Below are 14891 nucleotides of genomic sequence, written 5' to 3' on the forward strand. Positions count from 1 at the left end.
AGCTTGATGATATGATCCCCTCTCTATATTATTGGTATGTTCCAAAAAAACAAATACTGACATTCATATAAGGTTTTGTGGTTCTGATGGTAAAAAGTGAAATGATCAACTTCAAGCATCCAAACAAAAGAAAACAAAACAACAAAAAGAACTTTTTTTTTCATTTTAGGAAGAGTTATGTAAATAAAGGAGAACTTACTGTTTGGTCTTTTTAAAGTTCAATAATTGGTGGTGGCTGGTGGGTTTTGGTAATAATAATAACATGTGATAAATTGAAGTGGAACTCAAACTAAGAACACTTTCTTAATAGTCAACAGTAAAACATGAGATTCTTAACATTATAGGTAAACATAAGAATTAGACAATTGCATTAAAATCTCATAAAATCATTTAAAATACTGCAAAAGTTATTACTTGTGAATTCTTTCAAATTCCTGAATTCAATACCACTAGTTTGGGTAATAGAATCGTCTTGGGAGACCCACTCGAAAGACACAAGATGGATTCATGGATCCTCCATTAGCTTCAGACGATCTCTCGATGTATAGTCTTCCTCTGTATGCTGCAAGGTGAGCGTAATAAGCCGGTCGCACAATGGAAACAGGTTTCTTGCATCTCACGAAAGTGTAACACAAGTTATACACAAGTCTCTGCAACTCATCTGAAGTAAACTCGTTCTCATCCCACAGGATGTGATAATGAGTTGGCCTGCTCGTGCCCTTCACTCCCACGTGGCTAAAAAGATAGAAATCAAACTCTTTCGGATGAGTTACCACCGTATCAACAACTGTGCCTGGAGGGATGTTCTTAAATAGCAGCTTTTTGAAAATTATTTAAAAATACATCCTATTGATCAAAAATTCTAAAAAAATACACATCTAACAAATAAAACTCTATTTATCCCATTTTCTAAATCAAAATCCCAAATCTAAAATATTTCTCTATAAAAATGAAAACTTTTCTTAAATAGCAGGTTTTAGAAAATTATTTAAAAAATTATCCTATTGATCAAAAATTCTAAATGAATACACATCAAACAAAAAACTCTATTTATCCCAATTTCTAAATCAAAATCCCAAATCTATAATATTTCTCTATAAAAATGAAAAAATTCCTTAAATAACAGGTTTTGAGAAAATTATTTTAAAAATAATCCTATTGATCAAAAAGAATACTCATCTTTCAACAAAAATTCTTGTTATCCTAATTTCTAAATGACAATCCCAAATCTACAATATTTCTCTATAAAAATGAAATATTTCCTTAAATAGCAGCTTTTAGTAAATTATATTCAAAATACATCATATTGATCAAAAATTCTAAAAGAGTACACATCTAACAACAAAAACTCTATTTATCTCAATTTCTAAATCACAATCTTAAAACTACAATATTTCTCTATAAAGATGAAAACTTTTCTTAAATAGCAGCTTATAGAAAATTATTTTAAAAATACATCATATTGATCAAAAGTTTTAAAAGAATACACATCAACAACAAAAACTCTATTTATCCCAATTTCTAAATCAAAATCTCAAATCTACAATATTTCTCTATGAAAATGAAATTTTTTCTTAAATAGCAGGTTTTAGATAATTATTTAAAAAATACATCCTATTGATCAAAAATTCTAAAAGAATACTCATCTTTCAAAAAAAATTATTGTTATCCTAATTTCTAAATGACAATCCCAAGTCTACAATATTTGTCTATAAAAATGAAAACGTTCCTTAAATCCAAAATATATATTTTATTGATCAAAAATTCTAAAAGAATACACATCTAACAAAAAAAATTCTATTTACCTCATTTTCTAAATCACAATCTTAAATCCAAAATATTTCTCTATAAAAATGAAAACTTTCCTTAAATAGCAGCTTTTAGAAAATTATTTAAAAATTACATACTATTAATCAAAAATTCTATAGGAGTACACATCTATTTATCCCAACTTCTAAATCAAAATCCCAAATCTACAATATTTCTCTATAAAAATGAAAACTTTCCTTAAATAGCAGATTTTAGAAAATTATTTAAAAATTACATACTACTAATCAAAAATTCTAAAGGAATACACATCTAACAAGAAAACTCTATTTTTCCAAATTTCTAAATAAAAATCCTAAATCTACAATATTTCTTTATAAAAATGAAAACTTTCCTTAAATAATAGGTTTTAGAAAATTATTTTAAAAATACATCCTATTGATCAAAAATTCTAAAAAAATACACATCTAACAAAAAAACTCTATTTATCTCAATTTCTAAATCACAATCTTAAATACACAATATTTCTCTATAAAAATGAAAACTTTCCTTAAATAGTAGGTTTAAAAAAATTATTTAAAAAATACATCCTGTTGATCAAAAATTCTAAACGAATACTAATCTTTCAGCAAAAGTTATTGTTATCCTAATTTCTAAATAAAAATCTCAAATCTGCAATATTTCTCTATAAAAATGAAAACTTTCCTAAAATAGCACGTTTAAAAAAATTATTTCCAAAATACATTTTATGGATCAAAAATTCTAAAATAATACACATCTAACAAAAAAACTCTATTTATTCCAATTTTCTAAATCAAAATCCCAAATCTACAATATTTCTCTATAAAAATGAAAACTTTCTTTAAATAGAAGGTTTTTGAAAATTATTTTAAAAATAATCATATTGATCAAAAATTTTAAAAGAATACACATATAACAACAAAAACTCTATTTATCCCAATTTCTAAATCAAAATCTCAAATCTACAATATTTCTCTATAAAAATGAAAACTTTCCTTAAATAGCAGGTTTTAGAAAATTATTTTAAAAATACATCCTATTGATCAAAAATTCTGAAAGAATACACATCTAACAAAAAAAACTCTATTTATCCCAATTTCTAAATAAAAATCCCAAATCTACAATATTTTTCTATAAAAATGAAAACGTTCCTTAAATAGCAGGTTTTAGAAAATTATTTAAAAAATTATCATATTGATAAAAAATTCTAAAAGAATACACATCTTACAAAAAAATCTATTTATCCCAATTTCTAAATCAAAATCCCAAATCTATAATATTTCTTTATTAAAATGAAAATTTTCCTTAAATAGTAGGTTTTAGAAAAATATTTAAAAAATAAATCCTGTTGATCAAAAATTCTAAACGAAAACTCATCTTTCAACAAAAATTATTGTTATCCTAATTTCTAAATAAAAATAACAAATATACAATATTTCTTTATAAAAATGAAAACTTTCCTTAAATAGCACATTTAAAAAATTATTTAGAAAATACATCCTATTGATCAAAAATTCTAAAAGAATGCTCATCTTTCAACAAAAAAATTGTGTTATCCTAGTTTCTAAATAACAATCCGAAATCAACAATATTTCTCTATAAAAATGAAAACTTTTCTTAAATAGCAAGTTTTAGAAATTATTTTAAAAATACATCATATTGATCCAAAATTCTAAAAGAATACACATCTAACAACAAAAATTCTATTTATCCCAATTTCTAAATCAAAATCCCAAATCTACAACATTTCTCTATAAAAACGAAAACTTTCCTTAAATAGCAAGTTTTAGAAAATTATATAAAAAATAAATTCTATTGATCAAAATAAAAAATTCTAAAAGAATACTCTTCTTTCAACAAAAAATCCTGTTATCCTAGTTTCTAAATCACAATCCCAAATCTACATTATTTTCTCTATAAAAATGAAATATTTCCTTAAATAGCAGGTTTTAGAAAATTATTTTAAAAATACATCATGTTGATCAAAAATTCTAAACGAATACTCATCTTTCAACAAAAACTTTATTTATCCCAATTTCTAAATGACAATCCCAAATCTACAATATTTCTCTATAAAAATGAAAACTTTTTTTAAATAGCAGCTTTTAGAAAATTATTTTAAAAATATCAAAAATTCTAAAAGAGTATACATCTAACAACAAAAACTCTATTTATCTCAATTTCTAAATAACAATCTTAAATCAACAATATTTCTCCATAAAGATGAAAACTTTCCTTAAATAACAGTTTATAGAAAATTATTTTAAAAATAAGTCATATTGATAAAAAATTCTAAAAGAGTATACATCTAACAACAAAAACTCTATTTCTCCCAATTTCTAAACCAAAATCCCAAATCTACAATATTTCTTTATAAAAATGAAAATTTTCCTTAAATAGCAGGTTTTAGAAAATTATTTAAAAAATACATCCTATTGATCAAAAATTCTAAAAGAATACTCATCTTTCAAAAAAATTCTTGTTATCCAAATTTCTAAATGACAATTTCAAGTCTACAATATTTGTCTAGAAAAATAAAAACTTTCCTGAAATACCAGGTTTTTGAAAATTATTTTAAAAATACATCCTATTGATCAAAAATATTTAAAAGAGTACTCATATTTCAACAAAAATTCTTGTTATCCTAATTTCTTAATGAAAATCCCAAGTCTACAATATATGTCTATAAAAATGAAAACTTTCCTTAGATAACACCTTTTAGAAAATTATTTAAAAAATACATCTTATTGATCAAAAATTCTAAAAGAATACACATCTAACAACAAAACTCTATTTATCTAAATTTCTAAATCACAATCTTAAATTTATAATATTTCTCTATAACAATGAAAACTTTCCTTAAATAGTAGGTTTTAGAAAATTATTTAAAAAATACATTCTAGTGATCAAAACCTCTAAAAGAATACACTTCTCACAAAAAAACTCTTTTTATCCCAATTTCGTAATCAAAATCCAAAATCTACAATATTTCTCTATAGAAATGAAAACTTTCCTTAAATAGCAGGTTTTAGAAAATTATTTAAAAAATACATCCTATTGATCAAAAGTTTTAAAAGAATACACATCAACAACAAAAACTCTATTTATCCCAATTTCTAAATCAAAATCCAAAATCTACAATATTTCTCTATGAAAATGAAAACTATTCTTAAATAGCAGGTATTAGAAAATTATTTTTAAAATACATCTTATTGATCAAAACTTCTAAAAGAATACACTTCTAACACAAAAAATTCTATTTATCTCAATTTCTAAATAACGATCTTAAATCCAAAATATTTCTCTATAAAACTGAAAACTTTCCTTAAATAGCAGGTTTAAGAAAATTATTTTAAAAATACATCATATTGATAAAAAATTCTAAAAGAATACACATCAACAACAAAAACTCTATTTATCCCAATTTCTAAATCACAATCCTAAATCTATAATATTTCTCTATAAAAATGAAAACTTTCCTTAAATAACAGGTATTAGAAAATTATTTTAAAAATACATCTTATTGATCAAAAATTCTAAAAGAATACACATCTAACAGAAAAAATTCTATTTATCTCAATTTCTAAATTACAATCTTAAATCCAAAATATTTCTCAATAATACTAAAAACTTTCCTTAAATAGCAGGTTTTAGAAAATTATTTAAAAAATTCATCCTAGTGAACAAAAATTCTATAAGAATACACATCTAACAAAAAAACTCTATTTATCCCAATTTCTAAATCAAAATCCCAAATCTACAATTTTTCTCTATAAAAATGAAAACTTTCCTTAAATAGCAACTTTTAGAAAATTATTTAAAAATACATTCTATTGATCAAAAATTCTAAAAGAATACACATCTAACAAAAAAATTCTATTTATCACAATTTCTAAATCAAAATCCCAAATCTACAATATTTGTCTATAAAAATGAAAACTTTCCTTAAATAACACCTTTTAGAAAATTATTTAAAAAATAAATCCTATTGATCAAAAATTCTAAAAGAATACACATCTAACAACAAAACTCTGTTTATCTCAATTTCTAAATCACAATCCCAAATCTATAATAATTATCTATAAAAATGAAAACTTTCCTTAAATAACAGGTTTTAGAAAATTATTTAAAAAATACATCCTATTATCAAAAATTCTAATAGAATACACATTTAACAAAAAAACTCTATTTATCTCAATTTCTAAATCACAATCCTAAATCTATAGTATTTCTGTATAAAAATAAAAACTTTACTTAAATAGCAGGTTTTAGAAAATTATTTTAAAAAATACATCCTATCGATCAAAAATTCTAAAAGAATACACATCTAACAACAAAAACTCTATATATCCCAATTTCTAAATCAAAATCCCAAATCTACAACATTTCTCTATAAAAATAAAAACTTTCCTTAAATAGCAGGTATTAGAAAATTATTTTAAAAATACATCTCATTGATTAAAAATTCTAAAAGAATACACATCTAACACGAAAAATTCTATTTATCTCAATTTCTAAATTACAATCTTAAATCCAAAACATTTCTCTATAAAACTAAAAACTATCCTTAAATATCAAGTTTTTGAAAATTATTTAAAAAATACATTCTAGTGATCAAAAATTCTAAAAGAATACACATCTAACAAAAAAACTCTATTTATCCCAATTTCTAAGTCAAAATCCCAAATCTACAATATTTCTCTATAAAAATGAAAATTTTCCTTAAATAGCAGGTTCTAGAAAATTATTTTAAAAATACATCCTATTGATCAAAAGTTTTAAAAGAACACACATCAACAACAAAAACTCTATTTATCCCAATTTCTAAATCAAAATCCAAAATCTACAATATTTCTCTATGAAAATGAAAACTTTCCTTAAATAGCAGGTATTAGAAAATTATTTTAAAAATACATCTTATTGATCAAAACTTCTAAAAGAAAACACATCTAACACAAAAAATTCTATTTATCTCAATTTCTAAATAACAATCTTAAATCCAAAATATTTCTCTATAAAAATAAAAACTTTCCTTAAATAGCAAGTTTTAGAAAATTATTTAAAAAATACATCCTAGTGATCAAAAATTCTAAAAGAATACACATCTAACAAAAAAACTCTATTTATCCCAATTTCTAAATCAAAATCCCAAATCTACAATATTTCTCTATAAAAATGAAAACTTTCCTTAAGTAGCAGCTTTTAGAAATTATTTAAAAATACATTCTATTGATCAAAAATTCAAAAAGAATACACTTCTAACAAAAAAAAACTCTATTTATCATAATTTCTAAATCAAAATCCCAAATCTACAATATTTGTCTATAAAAATGAAAACTTTCCTTAAATAACACCTTTTAGAAAATTATTTAAAAAATACATCCTATTGATCAAAAATTCTAAAAGAATAGACATCTAACAACAAAACTCTATTTATCACAATTTCTGAATCACAATCCGAAATCTATAATATTTATCTATAAAAATGAAAACTTTCCTTAAATAGCAGGTTTTAGAAAATTATTTAAAAAATACATCCTATTGATCAAAAATTCTAAAAGAATACACATCTAACAAAAAAACTCTATTTATCTCAATTTCTAAATCACAATCCTAAATCTATAATATTTCTCTATAAAAATAAAAACTTTCCTTAAATAGCAGCTTTTAGAAAATTATTTAAAAAATACATCCTATTGATCAAAATTTCTAAAAGAATACACATCTAACAACAAAAACTCTATATATCCCAATTTCTAAATCAAAATCCCATATCTACAATATTTCTCTATAAAAATGAAAACTTTCCTTAAATAGCAGGTATTAGAAAATTATTTTAAAAAGACATCTTATTGATCAAAAATTCTAAAAGAATACACATCTAACACAAAAAATTCTATTTATCTCAATTTCTAAATTACAATCTTAAATCCAAAATATTTCTCTATAAAACTATAAACTTTCCTTAAATAGCAGGTTTTAGAAAATTATTTAAAAAATACATCCTAGTGATCAAAAATTCTAAAAGAATACACATCTAACAAAAAAACTCTATTTATCCCAATTTCTAAATCAAAATACCAAATCTACAATATTTCTCTATAAAAATGAAAACTTTTCTTAAGTAGCAGCTTCTAGAAAATTATTTAAAAATACATTCTATTGATCAAAAATTCAAAAAGAATACACTTCTAACAAAAAAAACTCTATTTATCATAATTTCTAAATCAAAATCCCAAATCTACAATATTTGTCTATAAAAATGAAAACTTTCCATAAATAACACCTTTTAGAAAATTATTTAAAAAATACATCCTATTGATCAAAAATTCTTAAAGAATAGACATCTAACAACAAAACTCTATTTATCTCAATTTCTGAATCACAATCCGAATCTATAATATTTCTCTATAAAAATGAAAACTTTCCTTAAATAGCAGGTTTTAGAAAATTATTTAAAAAATACATCCTATTGATCAAAAATTCTAAAAAAATACACATCTAACAAAAAAACTCTATTTATCTCAATTTATAAATCACAATCCTAAATCTATAATATTTCTCTATAAAAATGAAAACTGTCCTTAAATAGCAGGTCTTAGAAAATTATTTAAAAAATACATCCTATTAATCAAAAAATCTAAAAGAATACACATCTAACAACAAAAACTCTATATATCCAAATTTCTAAATCAAAATCCCATATCTACAATATTTCTCTATAAAAATGAAAACTTTCCTTAAATAGCAGGTATTAGAAAATTATTTTAAAAATACATCTTATTGATCAATAATTCTAAAAGAATACACATCTAACAAAAAAAACTCTATTTATCCCAATTTCTAAATAATACACAATATTTCTCTATTAAAATGAAAACTTTCCTTAAATAGTAGGTTTTAGAAAATTATTTTAAAAATACATCTTGTTGATCAAAAATTCTAAACGAATACTCATCTTTCAACAAAAGTTATTGATATCCCAATTTCTAAATAAAAATCCCAAATCTACAATATTTATCTATAAAAATGAAAACTTTCCTTAAATAGCACGTTTAAAAAAATTATTTTAAAAATACATCCTATCAATCAAAAATTCTAAAAGAATGCTCATCTTACAAAAAAACTCTATTTATCCCAATTTTCTAAATCAAAATCCCATATCAACAATATTTCTCTATAAAAATGAAAACTTTCCTTAAATAGCAAGTTTTAGAAATTATTTTAAAAATACATCATATTGATCCAAAATTCAAAAAGAATACACATCTAACAACAAAAACTCTATTTATTCCAATTTCTAAATCAAAATCCTAAATCTACAATATTTCTCTATAAAAATGAAAACTTTCCTTAAATAGCAGCTTTCAGAAAATTATTTTAAAAATACATCATATTGATCAAAAATTCTAAAAGAGTACACATCTAACAAAAAAACTCTATTTATCACAATTTCTAAATCAAAATCCCAAGTCTACAATATTTGTCTATAAAAATGAAAAGTTTCCTTAAATAGCAGCTTATAGAAAATTATTTTAAAAATACATCCTATTGATCAAAAATTCTAAAAGAATACACGTCAACAACAAAAACTCTATTTATCCCAATTTCTAAATCACAATCCTAAATCTATAATATTTTTCTATTAAAATGAAAACTTTCCTTAAATAGCAGGTATTAGAAAATTATTTTAAAAATACATCTTATTGATCAAAAATTTTAAAAGAATACACATCTAACACAAAAAATTCTATTTATCTCAATTTCTAAATTACAATCTTAAATCCAAAATATTTCTCTATAAAACTAAAAACTTTCCTTTAATAGCAGGTTTTAGAAATTTTTTTAAAAAATACATCCTAGTGAACAAAAATTCTATAAGAATACACATCTAACAAAAAAAACTCTATTTATCCCAATTTCTAAATCAAAATCCCAAATCTACAATATTTCTCTATAAAAATGAAAACTTTCCTTAAGTAGCAACTTTTAGAAAATTATTTAAAAATACATTTTATTGAACAAAAATTCAAAAAGAATACACATCTAACAAAAAAACTCTATTTATCACAATTTCTAAATCAAAATCCCAAATCTACAATATTTGTCTATAAAAATGAAAACTATCCTTAAATAACATCTTTTAGAAAATTATTTAAAAAATACATCCTATTGATTAAAAATTCTAAAAGAATACACATCTAACAACAAAACTCTATTTATCTCAATTTCTAAATCACAATCCTAAATCTATAATAATTCTCTATAAAAATGAAAACTTTCCTTAAATAGCAGGTTTTAGAAAATTATTTAAAAAATACATCCTATTGATCAAAAATTCTAAAAGAATACACATCTAACAAAAAAACTTTAATTATCTCAATTTCTAAATCACAATCCTAAATCTATAATATTTCTCTATAAAAATAAAAACTTTCCTTAAATAGCAGGTTTTAGAAAATTATTTAAAAAATACATCCTATTGATCAAAATTTCTTAAAGAATACACATCTAACAACAAAAACTCTATATATCCCTATTTCTAAATCAAAATCCCATATCTACAATATTTCTCTATAAAAATGAAAACTTTCCTTAAATAGCAGGTATTAGAAAATTATTTTAAAAATACATCTTATTGATCAAAAATTCTAAAAGAATACACATCTAACACAAAAAATTCTATTTATCTCAATTTCTAAATTATAATCTTAAATCCAAAATATTTCTCTATAAAACTAAAAACTTTCCTTAAATAGCAGGTTTTAGAAAATTATTTAAAAAATACATTCTAGTGATCAAAAATTGTAAAAGAATACACATCTAACAAAAAAAAACTCTATTTATCCCAATTTCTAAATCAAAATCCCAAATCTACAATATTTCTCTGTAAAAATGAAAACTTTCCTTAAATACCAGGTCTTAGAAAATTATTTAAAAAATACATCCTATTGATCAAATGTTTTAAAAAAATAGACATCTAACAACAAAACTCTATTTAACTCAATTTCTAAATCACAATCCTAAATATATAATATTTCTCTATAAAAATGAAAATTTTCCTTAAATAGCAGGTTTTAGAAAATTATTTAAAAAATACATCCTATTGATCAAAAATTCTAAAAGAATACACATCAAACAACAAAAACTCTATATATCCCAATTTCTAAATCAAAATCCCATATCTACAATATTTCTCTATAAAAATGAAAACTTTCCTTAAATAGCAGGTATTAGAAAACTATTTTAAAAATACATCTTATTGATCAAAAATTCTAAAAGAATACACATCTAACACAAAAAATTCTTATTATCTCAATTTCTAAATCACAATCTTAAATCCAAAATATTTCTCTATAAAACTGAAAACTTTCCTTAAATAGCACGTTTTAGAAAATTATTTTAAAAATACATTATATTGATCAAAAATTATAAAAGAATACACATCTAACAAAAAAACTCTTTTTTTTTTTTTTTTTTGACAGCAAAGAATTTACAGACTCATGTTGGCTCTGTAAACCAAGTTGGTAACTCCGCATCCATGTGAACGACAAAGGACGATTGTTTCCTAGCATTGCGTGCTAAGCTATCCGCCCGAAGGTTCGCCGTCCGAGGAACATGAACGATGTCTGAGTTGAGGAAACTTCTTTTGAGAAGTTTGATATCTTCCAAATAGCTTTCGAATGCTGGCCATTCTTCTGGTTCTGAAACCATCTTCACCAATTGAGAACAATCCGTCGCAAACGTTACCTGTAACTGTCTTAAATTCTTCATACATTCCATTGCCCAAATCAAAGCCTCTACCTCCGAATGGAGGGGTGAAAGACATGCCCTTACATTCCTTGCCCCTAACAGATCATCAAACCCCTGTAAAGTACTATACCAACCTTGCCCTGAAAAAGAATCCTTATCTTTCCATGAACCATCTATGAAACACCATCGACCTTGTGTTGCTAGGGAGGAACTGGTCTGTACCGAAGGCTCCCTCGTAGGATCATTTCCCACCTGTGCTTCTGCCCAAAGTGATGATTCTAATTCAGCTAATTGAAGAGTATCCCTCGGATCAATATCCAGATTACTAAAAACTTTGTTATTTCGGGCTTTCCAAATATACCATAAAATCCATGCAAAGTGATGGTCATCCATCTTTGGCTGAACTCTCCAAAAAAGATGATCCATATTAGCAAATAATGAGGTGATAGGAAATATATTAGGAGACGACGGAATCTTGGATAATGCCCACACTTGGCGTGCCGGCGGACATTCAAAAAATACATGGTTAATTGATTCTTCCGGATCTCCGCATCGAGCACAACATATATCTCCTTGTATCCCTCTTGCCTTGAGATTTTTCATTACCGATATACATCCCGAGAGAAGTTGCCATAAAAAATGTCTTATTTTTGGGGGGCACCGAACTTTCCAACAGAAAGCTTTAAGTATATCCACTGTAGGGCCATAAAAATCTGGTGGTTTTTTCTTATCAGGATAGACTCGTTCCACTTGATAACCTGATCGGACTGAATATTTTCCATTAGTAGTAAAATGCCATCCATTCCTATCCTCAAACTGATTCCTACTTAAAGGAATACTTTCAACAAAAAAACTCTATTTACCCCAATTTCTAAATCAAAATTGCAAATCTACAATATTTCTTTATAAAAATGAGAACTTTCCTTAAATAGCAGCTTTTAGAAAATTATTTTAAAAATAATCATATTGATCAAAATTTTTAAAAGAATACACATCTAACGACAAAAGCTCTCTTTATCCCAATTTCTAAATCAAAATCCCAAATCTACAATATTTCTCTATAAAAATGAAAACTTCCTTATATAGCAGATTTTAGAAAATTATTTAAAAAATACATCATATTGATCAAAAATTCTAAAATAATACTCATCTTTCAAAAAACAATTCTTGTTATCCTAATTTCTAAATGAGAATCCCAAATCTACAATATTTATCTATAAATATGAAAACTTTTCTTAAATAGCAGCTTTTAGAAAATTATTTAAAAATACTTCCTATTGACCAAAAATTCTAAAAAAATACACATCTAACAAAAAAACTCTATTTATCCCAATTCTAAATCAAAATCCCAAATATACAATATTTCTCTATAAAAATGAAAACTTACCTTAAATAGCAGGTTTTAGAAAATTATTTAAAAAATTATTCTATTGATCAAAAATTCTAAAAGAATACACATCTAACATAAAAACTCTATTTATCCCAATTTCTAAATCAAAATCCCAAATCTACAATATTTCTCTATAAAAATGAAAAATTTCCTTAAATAGCAGGTTTTAGAAAATTATTTAAAAAATAATCCTATTGATCAAAAATTCTAAAAGAATACTCATCTTTCAACAAAAATTCTTGTTATCCTAATTTCTAAATGTCAATCCCAAGTCTACAATATTTGTCTATAAAAATAAAAACTTTCCTTAAATAGCAGGTTTTAGAAAAATATTTTTAAAATACATCATATTGATCAAAAATTCTAAAAGAATACTCATCTTTCAACAAAAATTCGTGTTATCCTAATTTATAAAGTGTTTCAGTAGCATTTTTTTATTTGCATAAGATTTTTTTTTTAAAATCAGTCTTTTTGTGCACATAAAAGTTCAATCTAAAATTGCTAGATTTATTATTTTATCATGATTTGTTTTAAAAAAATTGAAATAGTAAAAGACATTACAAACATTGAGGAAGCAATGAGACGCACCGTTTAGAGCCTGGACGATCTGAAAGAGGAAATAATATTGTATCTAAGCTTTGGGAAAGCGAAGAGCGGAGGGAGGAGAGAAGCAAGCGCACCTCTTTCGATCCAATCAAAGAAGAAGAAGAAGAAGATGAGCGACGTGTTCGAAGGGTACGAGCGGCAGTACTGCGAGCTATCAACTAATCTCACCCGAAAATCCAATTCAGCTTCCCTTCTCCCCCACGGAGGTATTCTCATCTTGTCACGATCCTAATCTGATTTTCCCCTGCAAATCACCAACCTTTTTCGTTTGTATTAATTAGCTTTGTTATCTGAGATTTGGGATTCAAAGTTTACATCTTTAGATTAAAGAGTGGTGAATCCATGAACTATTTATTGGCAGATGATAAGAAAGGGAAGCTTGGTGAGATCAAATCTGGGATTGATGAAGCTGATGTCTTGGTAACTTTTTACCATTTCACTTCTTCTTGTTTTTATTGTACACAAGACAAGAGACAACAAAACTTGTGATATAACATATTTATTTTTTCTAAAAGATCCGAAAAATGGACCTTGAGGCTAGGAGTTTGCAGCCGAGTGCTAAGGCTACTTGTCTTGCTAAACTCAGAGAATATAAGTCTGACCTCAACCAACTCAAGAAGGAGTTCAAAAGGGTTTCTTCTCCTGATGTTAATCAATCTGCCCGCGAAGAGTTGATGGAATCTGGAATGGCTGATCCTCTCTCCGTATACATCGATCCATTGCTTCCTTTCTTTGTTAGTTCTCTCTATGCAGAGGAGAGTAAACTTGAGTTAGTCTTTCCTTTCCAGGTTTCTGCTGATCAAAGAGAGAGATTGGCAATGTCCGTAGAGAGGCTGGACCAGTCTAGCGACAGAATCAGAGAGAGTAGAAGGACCATGATGGAGACTGAAGAGCTTGGTGTCTCCATTCTTCAAGATCTCAGCCAGCAGCGCCAAACTCTCCTCCACTCCCACAGCAAGGTATGGTCCCAGACATTACAGCAATAAAGTTACTCTATAGTATCAAGGCAACCATAAAGATCAATACCTTTCCTATTTGATTTGCAGCTTCATGGTGTGGATGAGGCCATTGACAAGAGCAAGAAGGTCTTGACGGCGATGTCAAGAAGAATAACGAGGAACAAATGGATCGTTACTTCAGTGATCATTGCTCTCATTCTAGCCATCATCCTCATCATCTCATTCAAACTTTCTCATTAATATGCTCTCAGCCATTTGTGTATAAGATTATGGTACTTTCCTTTGTAATGCGCTTGAATCTCTTTGTCTCTCCAGCAGGTTTCCACTTGTATGACCCAAAAATGTGTTATGACATGTTTTTTACATATTACTATTACAAGTGGTACATGTTCTCT

General features: G+C 25.1%; 2 protein-coding genes across 2 annotated transcripts in view; one reads left to right on the forward strand and one right to left on the reverse strand.

Annotated features, from left to right (window-relative positions):
- Positions 1-14891, reverse strand: part of LOC103852615 (SNF1-related protein kinase regulatory subunit gamma-1-like) — a 423770-nt gene that overhangs the window by 166547 nt on the left and 242332 nt on the right. The window lies entirely within an intron of this gene.
- Positions 13453-14890, forward strand: LOC103849621 (vesicle transport v-SNARE 12). Its single transcript, XM_033285037.1, has 6 exons — positions 13453-13547; positions 13586-13743; positions 13899-13957; positions 14053-14241; positions 14326-14496; positions 14584-14890. The coding sequence occupies exons 2-6, from the start codon at positions 13647-13649 to the stop codon at positions 14734-14736; spliced, it is 669 nt and encodes a 222-aa protein (XP_033140928.1). The 5' UTR covers positions 13453-13547; positions 13586-13646; the 3' UTR covers positions 14737-14890.

This window comes from Brassica rapa, chromosome A02, assembly GCF_000309985.2.
Source record: "Brassica rapa cultivar Chiifu-401-42 chromosome A02, CAAS_Brap_v3.01, whole genome shotgun sequence".
NCBI classification, from domain to species: Eukaryota; Viridiplantae; Streptophyta; class Magnoliopsida; order Brassicales; family Brassicaceae; genus Brassica; species Brassica rapa.